General features: G+C 38.4%; 3 protein-coding genes across 6 annotated transcripts in view; 2 read left to right on the top strand and 1 right to left on the bottom strand.

The window, feature by feature from the left end:
• The window catches only part of LOC139814096 (furin-like protease 1), a 226583-nt gene that overhangs the window by 165310 nt on the left and 38104 nt on the right, over positions 1 to 23169 (top strand). For all 4 annotated transcript variants that reach the window (XM_071780088.1, XM_071780089.1, XM_071780086.1 and 1 more), the window contains exon 3: positions 22463 to 22681. In XM_071780088.1, the coding sequence (XP_071636189.1) occupies positions 22463 to 22681 (219 nt within the window). The remainder of the gene's footprint in view (positions 1 to 22462; positions 22682 to 23169) is intronic.
• On the bottom strand, positions 1991 to 16021 carry LOC139814968 (dynein intermediate chain 3, ciliary-like). The gene is made up of 10 exons (XM_071781516.1): positions 15900 to 16021; positions 14444 to 14605; positions 14009 to 14109; positions 12276 to 12436; positions 10926 to 11103; positions 9654 to 10085; positions 8902 to 9184; positions 8318 to 8608; positions 7576 to 7960; positions 1991 to 5225 (listed from the first exon to the last, which is right to left on the bottom strand). The coding sequence occupies exons 1-10, from the start codon at positions 15969 to 15971 to the stop codon at positions 4639 to 4641; spliced, it is 2652 nt and encodes an 883-aa protein (XP_071637617.1). The 5' UTR covers positions 15972 to 16021; the 3' UTR covers positions 1991 to 4638.
• LOC139814488 (uncharacterized) lies at positions 19246 to 21042 on the top strand. The gene has a single exon (XM_071780764.1). The coding sequence runs from the start codon at positions 19246 to 19248 to the stop codon at positions 21040 to 21042; it is 1797 nt and encodes a 598-aa protein (XP_071636865.1).

The raw sequence follows: 23169 nt of genomic DNA, 5'->3' as shown, positions 1-23169 counted from the left end.
TTGAACTTTACAATTCTCTGAAAATTAATTTTTCAATAGGCTTATTCGTTTTAGCTGAACTTCTTGCACAGTTCACCTTTTCTCTTTTTCTCTCCAACATGAAAAGAAAAAGAGGAAAGATGAAGAACCGTGCAAGAAATTCAGCTAAAATGAACAGACCTTATGATATTTCTCTTCCGAAGATGCAATGTTTTGCAAAAATGTTTTTCTATGAGCATTCTTCTATATGATTAAATGTTTTTATCACAATTAAAAGAAGTGAAAAAATTATTTCTCAAATTAAACACAAAAGAAATAAAACAAAGCTTGAATTTTTACATCTTCATCAATCGCACATCCTTGAGCTATAAAACTTATTTAATTTCATTTATACGAATCTCTCGTTTTTTCGACCGAGCTGATTGAACGAATAAAAGACACTGGTTAATCGGTGAAGGTTGCAATCAAGATTTCTGCTCTTTTTATATTAATATACTTATAGTTCATCGAGAATCGCTGATGTAACTACTTCATCTTAACAATCGTTCTATCTATACTCTTTGTTGTGCGTCCAGCGTCAGCATGCTTGTCACGTCTTCTACATGAAGGATTGCTCACGTATGATCAAAAAATTTAATAAATTCCACAAAAAAGCCACTGTTTTGAAGATAAACATTCTGGAATTTCTTTTAATTTATTTTAAATCTAATAAGACTTTTTATTTGATCTGATTAAGATTGTTTTATGCAAAACCTGTTTAAATGAAAGGAATGTTATTTTTTTCTATCCTATAGCGTTTGAATTTATCGTAATTCTTTTTTGGCTCTGAAGCGATCGATGAAATTACAGTAACTTCATATTGCGCAATTATTGACCGTGTCTATATTGATATCAATATTATATCTCGTGATATCAGCATTATTTACACAAGATATTGCATCAATAATATTGATTGTATGTAGACGCAGCTTTAATAGTTTACGAGTTTCCATGAAACGATACACCAGATACATGAAAATATGAGCATATGGAATTGAGTGTTTTGATCGGTTCGCTGAAAACTTTTTTTTAAATAAAAATAAAAAACCATAAAACATCTACTGCCGCATGATGCGATGAAGCGCGCATATTATACTGATATTTTTATTAGTCAACGCAAATATTATGGTGATTTATGTATATATGCTCATACATGTTTCATCACACGGTGCTACACATTTAGCAGTGTCAAATTGCTATTACGACGCTGGATAATATTAATGTAAATTAGCATTTCTATATTTAGAAATTTATAAGTAGCAAATAAATTAAATTAAAATTAAAATAATTGTAAGCTTAATTGGCAGCAAATTTGTTTTCTTTTTTTGATTGCCCATAAAGTGGAATTAAATTTCCGAATCAGTGTTAATTTTAATGTTTAATTGTATGAAGCATGAAGTATTAAACGTCTTATCATCCAAGTTCCTTATATGAATTGTGGTTAGAAATGAAATATCATGAATACCTAATTGACCCTCGAGATTTATCGATTGACTTGTATTACATTTCAAAACTGATTTAGTTGAGTTCCTTCGTGATTATAAATATGCAGCATAGTTACTCTATATCGTAGTAGGTCGTTTAGCATTTGAAAGGACCTGTTGTTTTCCCGACTTGAGGTTCCTCTCTGACCAGCTTTTTCTCCTCATACATTGTAATTTCCGATCTCAATTTGTAGGGCTCGATGAACTGCGATGCCCTCATCAGCTAATGGCCGCGGCATCCGTTTGTTAGTTTCCGCCGACCACGTTCGACCAACAATCATCAACGGAGGCGAAGAATTCGTATTGTTTTTGGATTCATACACCACGTTGCGCTAGCATTAGTACAATCTACGGACTAACACAGATGTACAACTGATTGTTGAAAAATTGTATCCGATGTATCTTTTTGAAATGATGGGATTGCAACGGAATCGCACATATATAGCACATGAAACATTTAAAGAAATACACAAATAATTTTTTGCCACATTATTATTTATTAAAAACATTCAAAAAGATTTCAAGATAAATTGTTTTATCAATACAGGTGTACAAAGATGTATATTTAGACTTATACAAAAATGTATATTTTAATGTATAACGTTTCAATGTAACGTTTTTCAGAATTTCTACGGTTTGTTTTATTGTTGCTACGTTTTACAACGGTTTCGCAAATCGAGTATAGTTTCAATAGGAATTATACGAAATGGAGTGGTGAGTTGCAACACGAAAGACTCGATAGTTACGGTACGTTTCTCGAGTGTCTATCGATTTGCTAATCCGCGCTACACCTGTAGTTTTCCAGCAGGATTTACCGAGCAAATAAAGAACCTAAACGAGACCCGGCTAACCGATTACGAAAAACTAGGCCATTTGTAGAATTCGTTGTTGCCAACACTTTTTATCTCTTAGAGTCTGCACATGCATAATGAGATGTGGTTTATTGTCCAGGAACCATTTTCTTTTCAACCAGAAATAAAAGTTTATCACCGATAGGAAGAAGATAAAAAAGAACGTATCGGCTCGGTGCATGAAAAGTCAAAATCTCTTCGCCGGAGACTATGTATAATCTCAATTCGGAACAATATTTTTCTTACTACAACTGAAATTTGATGAATTTGCTTATTGAGTTCTCCTGCGTCTACAAAAGTATTGTCGTCGTCAAAGTGTTTTCAGGTTGAGCGCGTTCCTCTGCAGGAATTCACGAGCCAAGAGCTATTCCGCGCGAATCCTTTCAATCAGGGTCGCGCGGCTTTTCTATACGAGAACGCAAGTTTTCCGTAAGACACGAGTGGCGGGAATCGTCTCATGATTCTTCCATGAGACGCGGTAGGTACGCCATCCATTTGCTTCGGCTCCCGCTCAACTTTCCATCCTTAACTCTTCACTTCGAACTTTCCTCCTTTGTGTGTCGGGCAGAAAGCCGAACCCTGCGATTCGCTAATTTCGCGCGGAATGCATATTCGAGATTTCGCTCGTCCCCCGCGATCCTGGCATTGATTAATTGATCTCTTGACTGACGCATTTCTTCTTTAAACATTTCTTTGCATTGCTCGGAATCGCCGGCGAAATGTTTTTACATCGCTTTTTGATCTGCATTTCTTTTGACAATGCATTTATGTACACACACACATACACATATATTAAGTGTATGTGTATGTGCGCATTTGTGTATGTTTGTGATGCACAATTTCATTTTGGAATATTATTTTATTACATTTAATATGCTTTTTTATTCTTTATGTTCCTGGAGTTAATTAAGAATTCAGTGCGTTTGAGTCGATTTATATTATACACATAACATTTCTAAAAGATAAAAGTATATATTTTCCAGATAAATGTACGACCAATTAATGAAGGTTTAATTGTTTGAAAAAAAATTCTTCTATCGGAGAAATGGTAGAAAATATTCGTTTTTATCCACTCAAAGTCTTTTACTTGCGTATCGCGAAATAAAAATCGATTCTTGCAGTCAGCGCCAGAACGATTTCCATAATTTAATTTATATATTGGTTGAATCGCCGGCGTTTTTCAGATGCGCCGCAAACTTTACGGGATGCTTGTCGCGGATTAAGCGACGAGCGTACCCGCTTGAATTTTTAAACTCCATCCCACTGTTTTAGAAAACTTTTTTTTTTCCACGACAGCAGGTCCAGTTTTATTTCCAATTCGGCGAGATTCATCTCGAAATCTTTCGGGATGCGCGAGTCGCACACGTCCGTAACCGTGATATATCCATTCCGCACGTCTGCGCTTTCGTCCTATATAGCATCGCATCAAGATGCGCCGCGCGATCGATTAATCGAGCGGAAACTTTAATGGCAGGCTCCTTTGATCCTCGCGGTAATTTCGGCAATTTACCGTCTTAAGTTTCAGCCTCCTCTGAGCCTCTCTCGTCGCTACCACTTCAGTTCTGCAGAATTGCCCGAACAGAATTTCAGCGAAGGTGGAAAACTCTTTGCGTAATGTCCATCGTTTACGATGTTATAGAATCATTACCGAGTCACTTCGAAATGCCCGATTTCTTTTATTTGCATTTTGTTTTTAAAGCTTTCAGCACTCGGTTGAACCCGCTCTTTCGATTTTTCGTTGGAATGTATACATGTACTCTGCATCACTTGTCCGGCGTTCCTGTTTGATCCGTTTCTCTCTATGCGAAGTGCCACGTTGAAAGTCTTGCAATTCTATTCAAATATAAAGTGCCCTCCGCCAACTTCTTTCTCACGAACTTCTCGAAGATCGTCTTTTCATGCAGCCTCGATTAAATGGACAACTTCGTAATTTCTCTTACTCAAGAACTTGAGATATATATATCTCGAGAAATACTTAAACTAAATTATTGCTTCGCGAATATATTTTGAATACAGTTTCATTTTTATGACATATTTCAAGACACGTGTATATTTGTTAGAGCCCGGTAATCAATCAGTTTACCAATGCAGTCCTCACGTTGCGAAATAATTAGAATTAAAATTGCGCTGTAGAGCATCGAGTTAATTAATTAATCAGGTTTCTGTTACGCTCGAAAATTTTTCGACTGTTAATTCGGTTGACATTTCAGCTTCGTTCTCGCAGTCGAAATTTTAAATATTATTTGCCGAACCGGCGCGATCAGCAAAACATCACGAATGTTAAATTATTGATCGCTGCCCCTATACTCGCGTTTCGTCGGCGTCACTGTTATCGTTTTCATTGATTCGTCAGTATATGCGGATAGCGTCGAATGCGTCTCTTCTTCCTGGACACACTTTTCAAGATGCAATTCGAGCTTCCTCGCCTTTCTTTCTTCGCGCGCTCGCAAAGTCTCGTCCTCGATCGCGGACTTCCATTTCGAGCGCGTTTCCGCGAGCTGCCGAAAATTCGATCTTCCCATCTCCACGACGCCTCGTACAGGCGACTCGACGTCGCTGTTCCCGGCTCCCTTCTTCTTTCCTTCTGGTTTCCCGTGTACAACCTCGATCGTTTGGGGCCGCCAGGAGTCACGTTTACCCAACGCGATTCTCTCCTGCCAAGCACGCATTTCCCTTCTGGCTTCCTCGACTTCGTCCGCGAGTACGTCCGCCAGCGATTCGTCCTCCAATAAGATCTTCCTCTTCCCGATGGACGAATGTTCCGGCAACTTTTGTTCATGATCGAATAACTTACGTCGCCGTTGGGTGATAACCCACAGAGGTTCCTTCTCCTCCGAAGCAAGTTGGGTTCTTAATTCAGCCTTCCGCTTTTCTAAAATTTAAAAAATAAACGTTGAATCAAAATTAATTGTACTTATGATAATTTTATTTTGATATTATATTATAAATTTTATTAATTTTTATTACGTTTCCATTTACCAATCCAGTTTTATTATGAAAATCAAATTTCATAAAGTTAACTAATATTTACTCATATTAATAATTTTATATTCGATTTTCAAGATTTCTGCGCTTCATTGAAGTACAAATTAATACAATAGTATATGCTACGAAGATAATTATTAAGAAGTTTGGAAAAAACAATTTTTCAATTTTAAAATTATTTTATTTTAAATTAAATTAGTTTATATTTTTAAGTATATTGCAGTCAAAGCAACACACGGCACATTTTATTTCTTCCACTATAATCTAGATGAAATGTCATAGAACTACAATATTCCTCGCGAGACCAATTATACTGGACACTTCAATGCACCCTCAATGTATTTAAAACGCCCGGTGGGAAGACGACAAATGGTATCCGCTTTACTGCTCTAATCTAACGCCAGGGTGATTTCATCCTATCCAATTTTGTTCTATCACTGTCGTTGATCTTGCCCTTATCTCATTTATTTAACATCCAATCTAAGCTTAACCCTTTGGACTCTCCCGATAACAACCCTCGCAATAACATTTTAGCAGTCACTATAAGTTAAAGTCGCTTCTGTGTGAAAATCACCTGCTTTTATACTATATTCTTGTTCTCTGTCTATGTGCGTCAAAGACATTTTTTTTTATGCAGAAAAATTATAATCTTTAATTTAAATTACTATTCGAACGAGATTCAAAATATTAAAGGATGAAATTTAAATCAATACTTTGAGTTAAACATTTGTTATTTTTAACTACCATGTGTGTCGAAATTTATTATTTTAACACAAAATAGTATTATTTCAACTTCATTGATTTAGTTCAATTTACATTGTTTTAGTTAAATTAACGACATATTGAGTAGGAGCAGTGGCAACCTATAGGAATGGTTAAAAATGACTGAATATAATTTGACACTATATACAAATTTAACAGTGTAAGCAAGTTAAATATACATTATAATAATTAGTCATATTGTTTAAAGATATCAACAAAATATATCTATTGATATAAACTCAAAATTAATAATATGCACTTAACGATATATTTCATTGTTACTGAATATTAATATTCAATAGTGGGGCATTTCAAGAATAAAGGAGGAAAAACATTTCTACTGAAGCAGTCAGCGAGATATTGCGCGTCATAGTTATTGGCAAGATGACAGAACCATAATGCATCTTTGATGGTACGTAACAAATGATAGTTTAATGGCCCAAGTTTGGTCCTGCGGCTGTGCAGCGCGCGCATATCCGCTTTAAGAAATCACTGAAATATAGTGGCGCAAAAATGACGACAGATGCACTTAAAGTGTTGTTTGATAAAATCTTTCCGTCAGCGATCCTCGCGTAGAAAAGGAATTCGCGAGAAATTGTGGAGAAAATATTATCAACGCGCAGCTTCTTTGTTTCATCTGTCGCGCTTTTCTTCAAGCTTTTGCCAACGAATGACGCAAAGTGAAACAGATAATAAATTCTCATTGGACAGATTCATGCGCGGACGTTTGTCGCACGTCCTTCATTAAGAAACGGCGTTGAAAACGCTTCGCCCTTGCTATCCCCAATTATACGCCGGCACATCTAAAATGGCCAAAGAGAAACGGCAACGATGTAGCAACGATGTAGATCCCCGAGTTTAGCGCATTAATCTAACTGGGACGCAGTTTGGATAGACGCATACGGCTAGGCTTTGAAACCGACCGCAATCGCGACAGCGACGTTCTTAATTAAGCTGTCCGATTGTGTCGCGCCATGGAGACGTCTCCCGCTGCTGCCGGATCAGCGAAACGCAATGTCGATGGGGGGAAACCCGGCGTGAACACGAACGAATCAGAACAATGAACGTTTATCAATGTTTCCACCTGACGTAGCGCATTCGCGCGGTTTTGATCGCGGTTTTCCATCGAAATCGCGTTTTTTACGAAATTATCTTCTCTCCCCCGCATTTTTTCGCACCACGCAGCGCTATCAATCTGTCCGCCGCGATATTTCTTGTTACCACGTTGTCGCTGCCGGTGCTCAAATAATATATATGAAAGAAAATTACATAATGCCGCCATTGCCGGACTCAAATAAAGCCGCGCGCAGCTGAGGAAGGTATTATCGGATCACGCTCGGCTTCGAGGGGAGATCTCATTATCTTGTCCGTCCACGATGTTCCGAGCGACGCATAGAAAACGAAAAAAAAATAGATCGCCTTACCGATCCCCCGTGAAACGACGTTTGCGCTTGTCGTCGGAAACGGAAGCTTACCTTCCAGGTCTGCGCAACAGATTTCCGGCTTACAGACCTCGACGGCGCAGACTTTGCTCAAGATCTCCTCTCCGCGACGTTTCTTCACAATCTTCACAGTCTTTCTCGGTTTTGCGAATGGCGCTTCTAACGTTGTAACCGCTCTTTCGCCATCTTCTTCCTTGTCAACTTCTATTTCTTCTATCAAGGATCTCGGGGATTTCGGTCTCGCCGCTCTTGTCCTTTCTTCGCTGACAAATTTATGTTGCTTTGGCGCAATTTTGGCAATTTTATTCTTTACCGTCACCGGTTCGCGTGCAATTATCTTTTTCTTACGCGGTGTTTCCTGCATAAGACTGATCATTTCTTCGGTTTCGGGATCCAGTCTTGAATAACTTTCAAGTTCCTGAAAAGACATTGATTTCAAACTTCTTGTAAAGATTTGCATAACATAGTGAATTATAGATATAACTATTTATTAATGTAAAAACATTTTAAAAATAAGACGCTCAATTTTTTTATCTAAATAGGAATGGATAGTAATAATTAAATCTGTTTCGATATTGTACACATGTTGCAATGAAATGTTAACATTTTAAAGTAGAAGAATGATGCATTATTCTTGGAAACGCTAGTCTATATATAGCAAAGATCATTAATGTTTCAAGAGACGCGAAAATACGCGTCTTAAACAGCAGAGAAAATCTTGTGCCCGTGGAAAATGCATCTTTTCTTCTTCTCGGCTACTTAAGTTGTTCTTTACTTTTTTTACTGTTTGAAAAAATGCCGCTTCTGATTCCGTCATTTCCTCGAAGAACGTGTCGTCCTTTTCCAACTTTCTCATCCGAGATTTTTTCATAGAGTGCTCGACCTTTTCTTTAACCTGCGCCCTGTTCTTATTTTTCTCCTTATTGTTTCCCTTCTTATGTCTGTTCTTTGATACGAACGTCAAGTGGTCCGCTGTGGAATCCTCGTGAACGCCAGCTTGCATCAAGCGTATTTCCTTCAATCGCGTGTCAACGGTCTTCTCGAAACGACCGCAGCTCTCGAGATACTGCAGTAAAAATACATTGCCTTTCGTCTTCGATCAACGTAAGATCAAAGTTAGAATATGCAAATTCGCGAAATATATGAATTCGAAAAGAATAACAACCGATAAAATCCAAATTTGTTACATCAGATAACATGATATAAACCATTGATAAAATCTTTACGTTTGTACTTCAGATGCGAACGTTTAAATTAAATTTGAATCGTTCATATCTTTTCCAAGATTTTTTTCTAAAATACATATAGCTATCTGGTTATTGCCCTTTTTTCGATAATAAAATTTTTGGAAACACCCACAGCAGTAAGGTTCGCCTTGTCAGTTTTAGTGTTGACAATGAGTCCTTCGGAGCATTCCACCAGATATATATTGCCGTCGTGACTGCCGACTGCCAGGAGCTGACCGTTCTCGTGGGGCGCGATGGCCGTGAGACGGTCATTGCAGACACGAAACGTAGTCACTGGCGTATCCACGCCATTCAAAATGTCGTATACCTCCAACAGACCCGTCGCGTTTATGGTGAAGAACACCGAGTACCTGGACCTGCTCCAGCAACCTCCGCGTAAATCAGTATTCTGTTCGCTGTGCGCACAAAATTGCATCCTTTACTTCCTCTTTACCGAGCATACGCTCCGCGACACGATAACAACATTAACTTCGGGAACTACGCCGACAAAAATGACAATGGAGAGCTTCGACGCTGATAAACAAGACATTAGTCGAACGTAGAAACCGCGAGATATATCATCCTGTTTACGTGAATAGCTGCTTCGCTTTGTTTCGCGCTAAGTATTCATAACTGTATTCTACTCTTTGTATGCTAATTTATAGTCAGATATACGACACACAATGGTGCTGATAATAATGCATACTATAGTCTAGCGTCTGTATATTCTTAATATACATAGCAAATTTATATCAGAGTGAAAATTAGATAAAAGAAAAAATTCTACAACACACTTATAACTTAAGCGATTTTAAGTTACAAAGATTTCTAGCTTTAATTCGCGAGGCTAGTCGATTTAAGTCAATTGAATGTAATGGATCTAACCGGATGGTGAGCAAGCTACCCTCCTTGGCGGTATCCTCCGTCCAAATTTTGACAGTCCAGTCGCCCACGGTGAGGAAATTCTTCGTCGCGAAGGGGCTTCGATCGATGGCGATGACAGGGCCAACGTGACAATTGAACCTCATTGCCAGTTTATCGACCGAATTCGCAAGTTTCCGTCTAACGTTGATCACCATGCCATTCTCCATACCGGCCAGGAATTTGTGCCCTATCGTCGGTTCGTATTGCAGCTTTGTGACTCCGATCGCGCGAACGATATCCGCTCGAAGCGGATCATCCAGATCCATCACCAGCTCGTCGGTCGGTTGCCTCATCTTCCTGATATCCCACCACTTAATCGTACCGTCGGTGGATGCCGAGAGGAACTCCGTGTTGGTCTTGGATTGGATCCAGAACGCCTGGTTCGCCGGGTTTCTTTCGCGCATCGTCGTCGTCGTCGGAGAGAGAAAGAGAGAGAGAACGGGGGGAAGAAACGGGAGTGACGGAGTTACAATTTGGCAGCGAAACGGCAGGCTCTTTGGAAACATTTTGCCACGACGACGGCAGAAATTGCGACCGCGTTTACGAAACGTATAAATTGCAACGATCCGTAACCCCTCATCGGCTGCGAATCACTTTACGAACATTATTCTTTCACGGAGTCTGCGCCGTTTAATTGGCGTGTTTTCAGTAATTATCGCAGAGGTGAAATTCTATAAGCGTCAGTGCGGTCGCAGCTTCTAGTAAAGCTAAGCGGCGTTTTGCTGTGCTTGCTTTTTATTTTATCTTAATTAATGATATCGTAATATAATTTTCCGACAGTTTAACGGTGATGCAACATTATTAAGAAAATCATGATTATTCATTTAATAATTAATTGTTTTGCGATTGATATTATTTAAAGCAAAAGAAAAAAAATTATTAAAATTATTTGAGGATATACAAATCTTTCAAGCGACAACGTTAAACGCTAATTACGTGAACTCGAACACAAAATTACGTAGCAACTTTTCTGACTTATATCTCATACAGAAGTGTTCATGTGTTTCTAATCGGTGTTAACACGTTCTTGTCGATGCATGTCATATATCAAGAGCTGTATTAATCTCGGTATCAGAGACTACCGTTTGCACGGCTTTGCGGCGTTTCTCTCGGAGGATATTTGCGATTCCACAGGCCATACATCAAAGTCAAGCACGTCAGAGTTCTGGCCAATAATCTCGGCGGATAGGTGCAAGTCCCGAGGAACTTCCCCATTCGGAGATAGATAGATACCTGTGGCTAAACTGACGATGGGACATTTGCACTGGCCCATCCCCAATTCGGATGTCCCAGTTGCACACTTGGCCAGACATCAGTCCGCTAATCAGCATCGACGGATCGCGCGGATTAAACTCGACGATTATTAACGGCGACGATGATCTCAAGCACATCACCGGTGTATTTGGGTTCTCTGCGACGACACAGAATTATAAACTTTTTTCTGAAAATTTAATGCTGTTAAATAAACAAGTGACCAAATCAATTTTTTTGCTCAAAGAATTCTCTTTTTTTTCGAAATCTATACATAAAAATAAAAAAAAAAATAAATATTTTATTTGCTCAATTGTTTGCAATACACAATTGATAAAATTTACCTAGAGTATTAAAAACTGGCAAACACTTAAAAATATTTTTCTCGATATTTCAATATTTTTAATAGTGGTAAAATTTGGTTGGTAACGGTAAAAATTCTTTCCAATTAAAGAAGTATCGTGTTATGAACGAGCTAAACGCGCAAATATCATGCTTTTAATATGGAATCCTCGAAAATATTTCTATTGCTAATCACTAGTTATTTTACTTTCAATTTTATATTTTTTTGTGAGATTTTTTTTTCAGATTTGCGTTAGCTGTGAAAAACATTTTGTTATTTTGCCATATTATCCTACTAGAAATCATGTTACTGGAAATACGTTCGGCTTTATACGCGGTTGTTTTTGTCATGTGATATGTTTCTGTCAATAACAAACGCGCCGCATAAACAACACGCATGCGTATACCAACGTTTGGTGTAGATATATAAAGATTCATGTCAGTGAGACGCATTTCAAATATTATGAAGGACTTTGAAACGACCAATCGATTTCCGCGACCGGAACCGGGACGAGCGTGTGACAGGTCGCGTTTGACGACGACATAATGAAACATGCTTCCGATACGTTGTAAAACGTGTCAGATTCGACATTCTAAAAAAAAATCTCTATCACGGTATATTGCATTAGTATGGGAAAATTCAATAAAATTCAGAAACAGTGGGCAAGAAAATACATCACGCGGAGTACTGCAAAAACGTATATTTGATAGATTGAAATATTAAAATGAATATTGAAACAATAATAAAAAAAAAAAAAAAAACGCTTGCATTTTAAAGCTGAATTCATGATCCAATTTCAATCATACATTGTTAAATTTCCGTATATCGAGCACTGCAATAACATAAATATTATTACTTGTAAAAAAAATACACTAGATTTTCAGGTAAATCCATTTTAAAATATCGCGAAAGTTTCGTATTTTCTTTGATGATATTTTCATTAGTGGATAAAATACGCGTTGTAGCACGGTAGTAAAATAAAAACATACCGATATCCCATATGTAAGAGGAAGAATTCACGTTGGACGATTTCATCTCGAACTCCATGAAAGAGTAGGCGGCAGCCAATCGATTCTGTGCACCTGGCGACCACGACAGGTGATTGATTGGTCTTACGATAGGTTGCGGATCGACATACATGTTTGAGGTTCTGGGAAAAAGAAAATTAAAGCTCCCGTAAAAATTCGCGCAAAATCGCGAACCGGCGGAAATTCATTTCTTTCTTTTTATCTTTTTTCCCATTCTCGATGCGCGTAAATCATCCTCTCGGCGACGCGATAACGCCGTTGCTTTTACACGTTGCAGACGTCGTTCTTTTTGTTTCGTCCGCTTGGCGATACCCTTCACGAAGCGATTAATTGTAACGACAGCCGTAGATTCTTCGTTAGAATGCGCGGAAACGTATGGATACTGTTTACGTTCGAAGCGAAGTAACTTCTTATTACCTCGCTCGCTTCGAATTTTTCCTCGCGATCGCGACCAAAATTGTCCGCTTTAGTTTGAAAATTTTTCGGATACGTAAATAACATTGTCTTTAGGACAATATTGCCAAAAAATAGATCAAGGCTTTCTTTCTATTTTTGTATGCTATGTAACTTCGTTAAAACATAACGTTAAACTCGAATTTTTGCTTCTTTTATTCTTTTATAATTGTTTTCTGATTTCAAAAAGAAAAGAAAACATTTTTTTGAAATTTTTATTCTAGAACAAGTTTAAACAAATGTTTTTTATTTGGTTTGCTGTCGCTTTTTTAAAAAGTCTTCAAATTTTTTTCGTGGAGGTAGAGATGCATTAGTAAATCCAAGCGCTAGTCGAATACAGCGATATTTAGAAGCTCACGGAGTGACACATAGAAGAAAAGCGGATCAATTCGAAAATCGCGTGAGGCATCTAAGAGAGGCGCAACACGTGTTTGGACGCGTGAGGAAAAAGACGGTGAAAAATTGCAACTCGTGTTAAACAAGCATGGAAAGACGAAAAGCCGACGAGATATAAGAGAGCTTCCCCGCGAGCTTCTCAATGACAGCATCGTCGTCTAGCAAGACGTCGCATCGATTTATGGATTTTCCGTCCTATAAATAAGTTACCGGGTTTTCATACAAAATGCGCGACAATGCGGAATAGTGAGTAACGACAAGTTCGTAGATGGATTTTAGATCTAAAAGGAATTATACGAATATATATATTAATCGGAGCAACTATCTCGTATTTCTCTGGCTATCGACGTTCTTTTTTTTTACGTTTTAATGCACAGAATTTGTCTCCGGATTTACGAGATCCAGGAGATCCTATTCCTTATGTCTACAAGAACGTGTCGCACGAGCGGCATCAGTCCCGAAGATATGCGTCGTATGATAATTCCGTACGTGACCGCGATTTGCAGAGAGAGATTTAACTCGTCCGTGGAAGCTTGTGTCAGGCACGTTGAAACGAGACTTTGAATATTCCTCGGATATTGGCGAAAGCGGGATTTGCAGTTTAATTTATTCCAATTGGTTAGAAAAAAAACAAGTGATCTGCCGACAAAACAAGTGTATTTTAGACGAGTTTGCAATAAGGAAGCGATAAAAAGATTAGCATGTTTCTTGTCGGATATTCCAGCTTAAAGAAAACAATTTGAAAATGACAATTTTAATCTTTTTTTTTTTCGTTACAAGTAAGTTTTCTAAAATTGTGAGAACTGCTGCTTTTCTTTTATATAGCGACAAAAAATGCAACATACCTTATACTACGGGGAAGAACGAGTGCAGTCGGTTCCATATCGTCAAAGTAATTCTCGTAGATGTTGATCGCATTATTCTGCAGTACACAGCATTCCATAGGCTAAGCGAATAAGTTAATAAATTGATAACAGGATTACTACCTAATCCTCTTATCTTATACTAGGTTTTTCGCATTAAGGGATATTTAGAGTAAATGCATTTACTTTAACTAAGATTACATGTATAACATACATATTTTAAATCTTCTTAGATTATTCGTTTTAACTTTAATTGACTATGTTTTCGAAATTCCGACATTAAGAATATCAAGAAAGTTATACCAGAAATTGAACAGCAAACATCGATATCTTACACAAATAATTTATTTTCCGTGTAACGCGCTTGAAATGATTAAGAGGATATTTTATAATAGATATATTTCAAAGTGAGCTCACGTCAATGAGGCTCTTCATCTTCGGCGCCCAATACTCGTCCTTCACCACGCGCCGACGAAATCTCAGCACGGCTTCGTCGTCCTTCACGTTTATCTCCTTAGGCCAACCGCCCTCCAAGTGTAACATCCCGCTCTCCTTTGTTACCTTATGAGCAGTCTGCATCTAACGTAAAAATAAAAAGAGATATCAGCGAGCTGTGCGCGTAACGATGAAGTTATAAAAGTCTCTCCATTTCTAACCGTTTTTTTATTGCAAAATGTAAAACGTAACACCCCACATTTAACACTTGAGTACCCTTGAGAAACGCGTCACGGTGTTAAATGGTTTACTTAAAGAGAAAACGCGCAATCTCTTATGTCCACTTTCGCTGTATTTCACACTGTATTTCACATTAATCTATATTTTCATCGTGGCGCAGCTTACCTTCCGCAAATTCTTATTCGTATTATGGGAATTGTTCGCATAAACAATTTATATGAGGCATTTTTACGAAAAATTTATATGTTTATGGCATATGTCGTCAAAGGAATGCTAATAAATATTGATTCTTCATCCTTTTATGAGGTTAAATGCGGTATATTTAATTTTTTCATCGTGAGATATACGTGGTTTACGATGTAAGCTAATACGAGATGCACCGCGAAACAATATTATGTTTGAATTAAACTTTCCGCGAGTTTTATTTAGCGCACTCCCGGGGATTGAAAACCCGCGGATTTCCATCGTAAATTTGGCTTTTTTTTTTTTTTTTTTTTTTTTTAGAGAATCGCAGACAATATTTAATTTAAACTGACATAACTCTGATCCCCTGAAATGTAAAAATATTAGGAAGGCTCACGGTTGGGGCGTATTTACACGACGCGTTTATTAATTCTTGGAATTTAAATGCCGCAAACGTTAAACTTGCTGCAGAATTAGTTCGACGATGACTCAGCGGGGCTATTTTCATAATCCCAGCTTTCCCGTAAATCCTATGATACAAAGTCTCGAATATAGAAACTCATTAGCATTTGGCCAGTGCGTAATTTACGGATAATCATCTATGCAGCTGATATAATGATACATCTTAAAGATATGTAGCATTATATTATACTAACGTAATAACAGAGTAATCGACGCATATTTAAGATATTAATCTAATAATCTCTAACGTCTACTTGTTAAAAATTTTCAACATTTATCCAGCATTTATCTATGACATTCTAATATTTTCTTCTTTTAGAAGGAGATTTTATTTTCTTTATTACACATAATTATAATTTATATTCCTTTAATAAGAAAGAAAGTTACACGAATGAACACTAATAATTTTGTAAGAATAAAGACCAATAATGACCAAAAATTGAGATAAATAATAATTAACAATTGAGATTAATAATATTAATAATTAACAAATAAAAACACACACAATCTCGCTTAAATTCTTTTCTTTTGCGATTTACAATAATTTCCTTACCTCGTGAAGAGCGAATTGCTTGGACATCTGTACGCCACGGTGGCAATGGCTCATCCGGACGTAGTTTCGCATGAGTTCCGTATCCGGCAGGATATTCTCCTGAACGGTCGGGTCGGTCTCTGCGAAGAAGCATTGCTTACCGAACTGCGACCTTGGTTTGATGTATGCGTACTGGATCAGCATTATCGGAAATCGTTCTTTAGTAGGTTGTGGGACGTAAAACGAGGGAAAACGATGACAGACTCGCGCAAACAGAGACGAGACACCTCCGTTAAATTATTTAGAGGGTGGGGCAAGGAGGAAATCGGCGAACGGTGCAGGTTGCACATTTATCTAACCGCTGATACTTTTCACGCACGAGCGCCTGACGTCGATCGTGATACGCGATACGCTCGATATAGCGTGAAGGGCCATTAAGGCGATGTTCAGCTTGTGAAACACGACACGCGAACGAACCATGGCACGTTATGCCATCGAGATTGATGTCACGCGTGTTTCTTCGTTAATGATAAATGTGAAATTATAAATATAAATACGGAAATTATGTGAAAGCTCCAGAAAGAATAGGGGTAAACGGTACAGTTGTTGGCCACTCTACAATGATTGGCCATGCACATCTTAAAAAATTAAAGAATATAAAGAATTAAATATTATTAAAATGTTTTTAATTATGAATACAAAAATATTTAAAACACTTTTAAAAGAAACACTTTTAAACATTTTAATAGTATCTCTTTATAATCTTTAATCTTTTAGGTTCCAATTATTCTAAAGTGGCCGACAACTGTACTGTTTACCTCTATCTTTACAGAAACGAATAGAGAGGTTCTGATTTAATTTAAAGTCTAACTTCATGATCTTATATTCTGATAAGGGAGCAAATTTTCTAGTTTGTTTATCTACGGCAAAAATTGAAAGATGTCCGGAGAAATTGCGCAAGAACAAATTAGTAACTTTCAAGCTCGTATAAAGGAAATATTTCTTTGCTAAACAGAAAGTAAATCTCGAGTTGAAAGAAATCGTTTTTGAAACTTGAAAATCGACACGTACGACAACGTAGATGGAACTTGCGAGAAAAACTCGGCGTAATCTTCTCACACGGCGCTCTGTTATCGCGGTACATCCTCTTTGTGCGTCGGCGATTTGATTGCGCATCAATTCACCGCGCTGGATGCACTCTATGGAATTACGGTACCGCGCGCGCATTCTCGTGCCGTCGGGCCATCGCGATGACATTATCCCTTTGCCGAGAGCACTCACAATTTCTGCGGTCCGCAATCCGGCGTCCGCCAATCAACGCTTTCGCGCCGTCCGATAAATCGGATGAGCCCACCGCCGCCGGGCGCTACACCTAATGAATCAGATTCGATGCGGAGCCACCGGCATTGTGTGATCGATTATCCTCTGCGTACGCGGCGACACGAATCTGAAATTTGGCGATACCCCAATGCCAGATTCAATTTGCGAATTCCTAATGGCCGCGCGGGATCGTGTCGTCCAAAGTTTTAAGAAATTGGAGCTACACGCAGCTCCAATTCGAGCTATCAGTGCCGAAGCTTAATAACTGTCGTCAATCGAAAGCGGCATCGCTAATGGAAAGCGGTTTTTAAAATGAAGCTTTTTTTTGTATAGTTTGTTAATTTATTATGTGCGTACATGGTTTATATAATTTTATTTGATTTTTATTTTTGCAAAGAATTATCTTGTTTCCTATCACATTATAATTTTCATCGCAATTTGCGGTGAAAATACAATTTGCGGTGATGTTAAATAGAGCGTAGTACCTATAATTTTTTAGTCGTGAAAAATTATTAGTTTATTCTCAAATATTTCCAGTATACAAATTTCTAGAATCTTTGGGACTCAGAATATTAAGAATTGGCGGTTTTATTTTCTTCCATAAAAAATCCGCCCCGAAAAATATATCTTGCGTGTATAGAGCTTAACTAAAGCACAATTTAATTAAAAATTATAAACTGTTTAAGTGAAAATTATACGATTATCGGTATATATGTAATGACATAACGAAGCTTCGATTACGAACTTCGGAAGATCTACATACGAAATTGACACAACCGCGGCAGTTTGCGCGAACGTGAACTATAATGACAATATTATTCCACGAGTTCCCGAACGGAATTTCTCCAATCAATATCCTCATACGAGTTCTCAAATCAGATAATCCCGGAGAACGGAGCCACTCGTGATGAATCTGATCGATCGAATTGGGGCGTCGCGTATGTGCGACGACACATATCGAAGATGAACCTGGAGCGCGCCGCTAAAGCAATTTAACCACGGATTCTAAACCACGGTAGCGTCGCCGAATGGAAAGTTCGGAATGGAATTCACACGAATCTCGCCCGCGATTCTAGAGTTCCCCGAATTTTGGTGGCAATTAGGACCGATGTTCAATGGACGATCTCCGGCCGGCGGATGGCGGATGGGCCACACGGCGAAGTTACGAGAGGGACTGGAAATTAGTTTGGGTGTGCCGAAATGAAATGATAGAAAGTGATGGATTGTGACATTTATATCGTAATTCTAGAAATCGGATATATACATTTTAGAGCAGACACATTGTATAACGTTGATACGTATGAACATTGCAATATCAATCAAGCCTCCTCTCATCGCGTACTTCAATCGTTCGTAACTTTTTACTCAGCAAACCGCACACGTTTGATATACGTGTTGCGTCAAAATTTCCGGTAACCACAATAGTTTTCGAAATTCAAATAAATCCAAATGTATTCTTTTTGATTCGCGAGTGTGTATATTATTTTTTCATGATTTTTTTTATTAACTACATCAAATGGGCTGCAGCAATCATAGCTTCATTGTATCTGACAATATTTTAACATTTCTAAAATGTTATTTTGATCTTAACAAGCGAGAAATCGACGATAGAAAAGCGTTGAGGAAGGTAACAAGATCAAAGTCCAACTACAGAAATTCCTGAAGCTTCCAACGAAAGATGTTGGGAGCTTTCTGGCGTAAGGTAAAGTCACGTTGGAAGTCTTAACTTACACTGAGCAAAATGTGTGTTAAAAGAACCGTAAAGATTTCATTCATTTTATATACGGAGACAGTGCCTCCGCAGTGAACGGTCTTGTATTTATTAAGAAATCTTGTTTATTGGCGAGTGAGAGTTCTCAGTCAGAGCAAATTCGAATACTGCAGATGCTTCCAAGATTTTATATTTCTTGCGTAAATAATACGTCTTCTCATCTAGGTGTTTACAAAGACGACCTCGATGTAGCATTCATTTACGATACCGAGAATACTATCAGAGAATTTTATCAAGGAAGAATCTCATTCATCCCAATAGGACAAGATTTGCGAGATGAATATTCTGCCTAGAATCTTGACATTTTTATCGCATGAAAAATTGCGAATGACACACGCATTAAACGAGTCCCTGAAGATTCCGCAGAGATTACTGGCGTTACACATTGCTCCAAGTCGTATGATTTCGTACAGAAATTTTAGTATGGGAAAAAATGATTCTACAATTGACGATTTGTTACTTCTGCGACGTAATATTAACAAAGGCACAATTACACGAGTGAAACGAGGAAAAAGCACGCAGTCCAGCTGCGAGAAGGATGATACGAAACCACGCCGAGAACGCAAGGATCATCAACAGTCTGCGGAATCCTGTGAGAAACCGCGCGAGTGGCGCAGCGATGGTTACCAGATACCGACAGAAAGTTATCGAAAGACTTGCAGCGACTTATTGAGCCATCGCGAGTATTACCAGTCGATTGAATCCAATTCCCCGATCTGCGCGAAAAAACCTGCACCGTATAACGATTGGCAAGCGTGCGAATCATCGAAACACGAGTCCTACGAATCGAAACCAGCGACTCGAATAACATCTGAGAAATGGGTTTGCGAAAAACCGGCAACGGAGCGAAAGATCTATTATAAATGCAAGCCGAAACCGTGCATTTATCCGGGGAGCCAGGAAAAAGAAATATGTTTTCCATCATCGCGAGATCATTACAAAGATAAGTTGGATGAGGTAACGAAAGACAAGTCGAAGCAAATTGCAGCTTATCCTACGCAGCGATGTCCTGAATCAGAGCCCACGTCTTCCAAAAAAGTTATACTGAATGAGAAAAGAACTTCTCCTGTGAAACATAAAGTACCAAAAGAGCGTTCCGCATCAGATACACACGAGTACGATGTAAAACCTGATCCTCCGCCACCAAGATATCCACATTGGAGCGAGAATCCACCGTCTTATTGCGACCATCGCTTGAGGAAGACATCTTTACCCCCTGTTAAAGCTTCGCCAATTCCTAAGAAAGGACCGCGGAGATCTCGGGCGAAAGACATCGCGTCATCTCCGCAGAATATTCATGAGGATTCCAGCAGGAGTGCGAATGAAAATGAGCGTGGCAGAACAGATACCAAGGCGTTGCGGAAGAGTGTATCGAGAAAACGTGTGATTTCCTCCGAGGACAAATGCGCCGCTTCTTTGACAATTCCCGCGCCTGTCGACAAAACGATGGAATCTGAAATTCAACAATTTCCTACGCTGACGAAGGACGGTCGTTGTTGCGCTGAGAAACTTGAAAAGAAACTTGGCACGTCGGACGTTAACGATTGCAATCCCAACATGGCAAGTTTCAAGTATCGATTGAGTAAGTGTCCTTGTATTAAGGAAATGTGGGGTATCGGCGTCAAACGCGAGCCACCTGTTGACGTTAGTGCGCGGCAAATGGAAGGAGCTCTTTTGTCCCACGGTAGGAAGATGAAGAGACCAGAATCACGGCCAGGAACTACCGGAAGAAGAAGAAGGAGATTCAGGCCGCGGACACCGGGTAACGGATGGACGCGACAGAGGTACAAGGTTCGCTTGAAGATCTTCCAGAAGGGAAATGGACGTCTCGATCCTTGTCTCCCGCGGATCGTCGAACTGATACACCCGCGCGGCGAAGGAATCAGACCGAAGCTATTAAAGTCCGCCGCGGACAAAGGCGAATTTTCTTCGCGATCGAGAAACTCGTACCCGCATTATTGTTCACCTAAAACGCCGATTGCCGAGACGAAAAGTTATCCGACGAAAATGGACGAGAGCAGGGTGATTCGCGATCAATACCTGGGAAAACATCCTTGCAAAAAGCATCGCTGAGCTTTCGGAAACTACTTTGCGATGTAGAATATTTGGAATTCGCGTTGATGGATTGAGTTAACATTTATTTCAAGAACGTTCAAAATTTGCACTTATGTCATACTTTTGATACGAATATAAACTTTAATGCATGGAAAATAGATCCAAATGTATTATAAGCGCAAAATAAAATTTTTTTAAATAGTACATTAATAGTATTATTTTAAAAATTGTAAAAATTTTAGATACAATTCAGTTATCAGTAAATTATATTATTAAAAAGTAGCGTGTGCTTGCTTAACTAACATTTTTTACTATTACTTTACTATTATAGTTATTTTTGAACAATTATTTAATTTTACTAAAATGATGGCAATGACAAGCTCTCTGCGACCAAACATTTTTAGAGTGCCCATTTAATTTATCTTGCTTTTTGTTTATATTAATAGGAATAGCATAACAGCTTTTTAAGTGAAATATATGCACGAGACATGCAAAGGTGACATTAGAAAGGCGTATAGGAAGGGAGGCGCGGAAATGAAAAAATGCAGCTTGCGCGGCTCGAGACGTGGCTGCAAAAGAAGTCTGTTCGCAGCAGCTGGCCTCCAACTTTTCACGTTTATCATTATCTCACCCTCTCGTCGTACACCCTTATTTTTGCACTCGGTGGAACAAACTTGCGCATCAAACGCCGTTGTTTTATGGCCAGTATACATTTTCATTTCTGTCGGGGAAATGATATATCTCGTAGCCCTAATAAACGCGACTCGGGATTTAGTGAGCATTTATCTTGTCTATATCGACGAAAAATAATGGGGGAAAAATGAAAATGCGCGAGTTTGCGTTAATCCAATTCCAATAATTAATGCGGAGTCGTGGTAGATTTTGCACATCTCCCAATTTATGTTCTCCCGATATAGTTTTACATGGCTAAATATTAAGTTGTTATGTGAGTCTAAATTTCTAAAAGGCATTTTTGAGATATTAAAATTTGTAATACAACATACAACATACTCGTGTCTAATTATCTTACATAGTTGTATTTACGTATACGTGATGCATATTTCTGTCAAGTTTTGAAGACTTGATTTATATATTTAGCCTCTCTTTCTACATACCTTTAATGAGTTTATAATACATACAAGCGTGACGGATGTTATATCCGCTCTTGTGACTTCAAAATTGCTACCCACTTATAAGTACGTTAACCCGCACTCGTTTTTTCTCTTCATTGAAATTGCACGCAATTAAGGAGCACGGTAAAACGGCGGAAGAACGATCGCCGCTTGTAATGTTCACGATTGTTAACTTCTAATTGAACACCGATGTACTACAACCGGACGGCCCAGGTCGGTCGTTTTCTCTAACGGGCACGATATAACGAAAACCGCGTAGCGACATTTTCACGATACTTACGCGGAACGGTTTCACATTGTTGCAGATAAACGATGATTGGTTCCACATGGAGCATCGATCCGTGGCGAAGAGGTCGACGGAACCCCATCTCCAAGTGCACCAAAGACTAATGAATGACTCCAGCGTACGTCGAGCGGAGCAACAGCGGGCAAAATCGCGCACCAAAAGGGATCTTATAATCAAACGTCCGTCCAATATACTAACCATGTTAAACGACGAGAGGTGGCCTCAAATGTGGTATCTGGTAAGCAATTTTAATCAACAGTACATTATCCTGTGTACGACAAGATTGTTATGTCGCACCGAATAAATAAACACACGTGATTTCATGCAATTAAACTAATTAAAGTGTCAAAGATAAAAATATAATATTCGAATAGAAAATTTAGTAAGTTATGTTTGTGCTTTTTTAAAAAGGTACAATTTTATTTATCATATTGCGAATAATATTTCCAGATTAAACCGAGATTTACATTCAATTTAACAATAATTACATACTTTTGATATTATCGACAAACATAAAAGTATCCAGTAACATTTTATGAAACTTCTTTGAAAGAGTTATAATGCGATTAACAAGAACAATACAAATAAAATAAATAAAACAATGCAATGAAAAATGTATAATAAAAATATAAAACGAGCTCGATCGATATCGGCTCTCAGAAAGGACGTTGACGTTTATATCGCGCGTAAATGAAGACTCACAATCCACAGCCGGAAAGTGGCACG

Source organism: Temnothorax longispinosus, chromosome 6 (genome assembly GCF_030848805.1).
Source record: "Temnothorax longispinosus isolate EJ_2023e chromosome 6, Tlon_JGU_v1, whole genome shotgun sequence".
Lineage (NCBI taxonomy): Eukaryota > Metazoa > Arthropoda > Insecta > Hymenoptera > Formicidae > Temnothorax > Temnothorax longispinosus.
Note: the sequence above shows the minus strand (reverse complement) of the source record. Positions and strands in the feature narration are given on the sequence as shown.

Coding starts and splice junctions, on each gene's coding strand:
- LOC139814968 (XM_071781516.1), bottom strand. CDS start 15,971: ATGCGAAACTACGTCCGGATGAGCCATTGCCACCGTGGCGTACAGATG. Junction 8,609..8,901: donor ACAAGGCGAACCTTACTGCT/GTGGGTGTTTCC, acceptor TTTTTACTGCAG/TATCTCGAGAGCTGCGGTCG. Junction 5,226..7,575: donor CTGTTGCGCAGACCTGGAAG/GTAAGCTTCCGT, acceptor TTTAAATTTTAG/AAAAGCGGAAGGCTGAATTA.
- LOC139814488 (XM_071780764.1), top strand. CDS start 19,246: ATGAATATTCTGCCTAGAATCTTGACATTTTTATCGCATGAAAAATTG.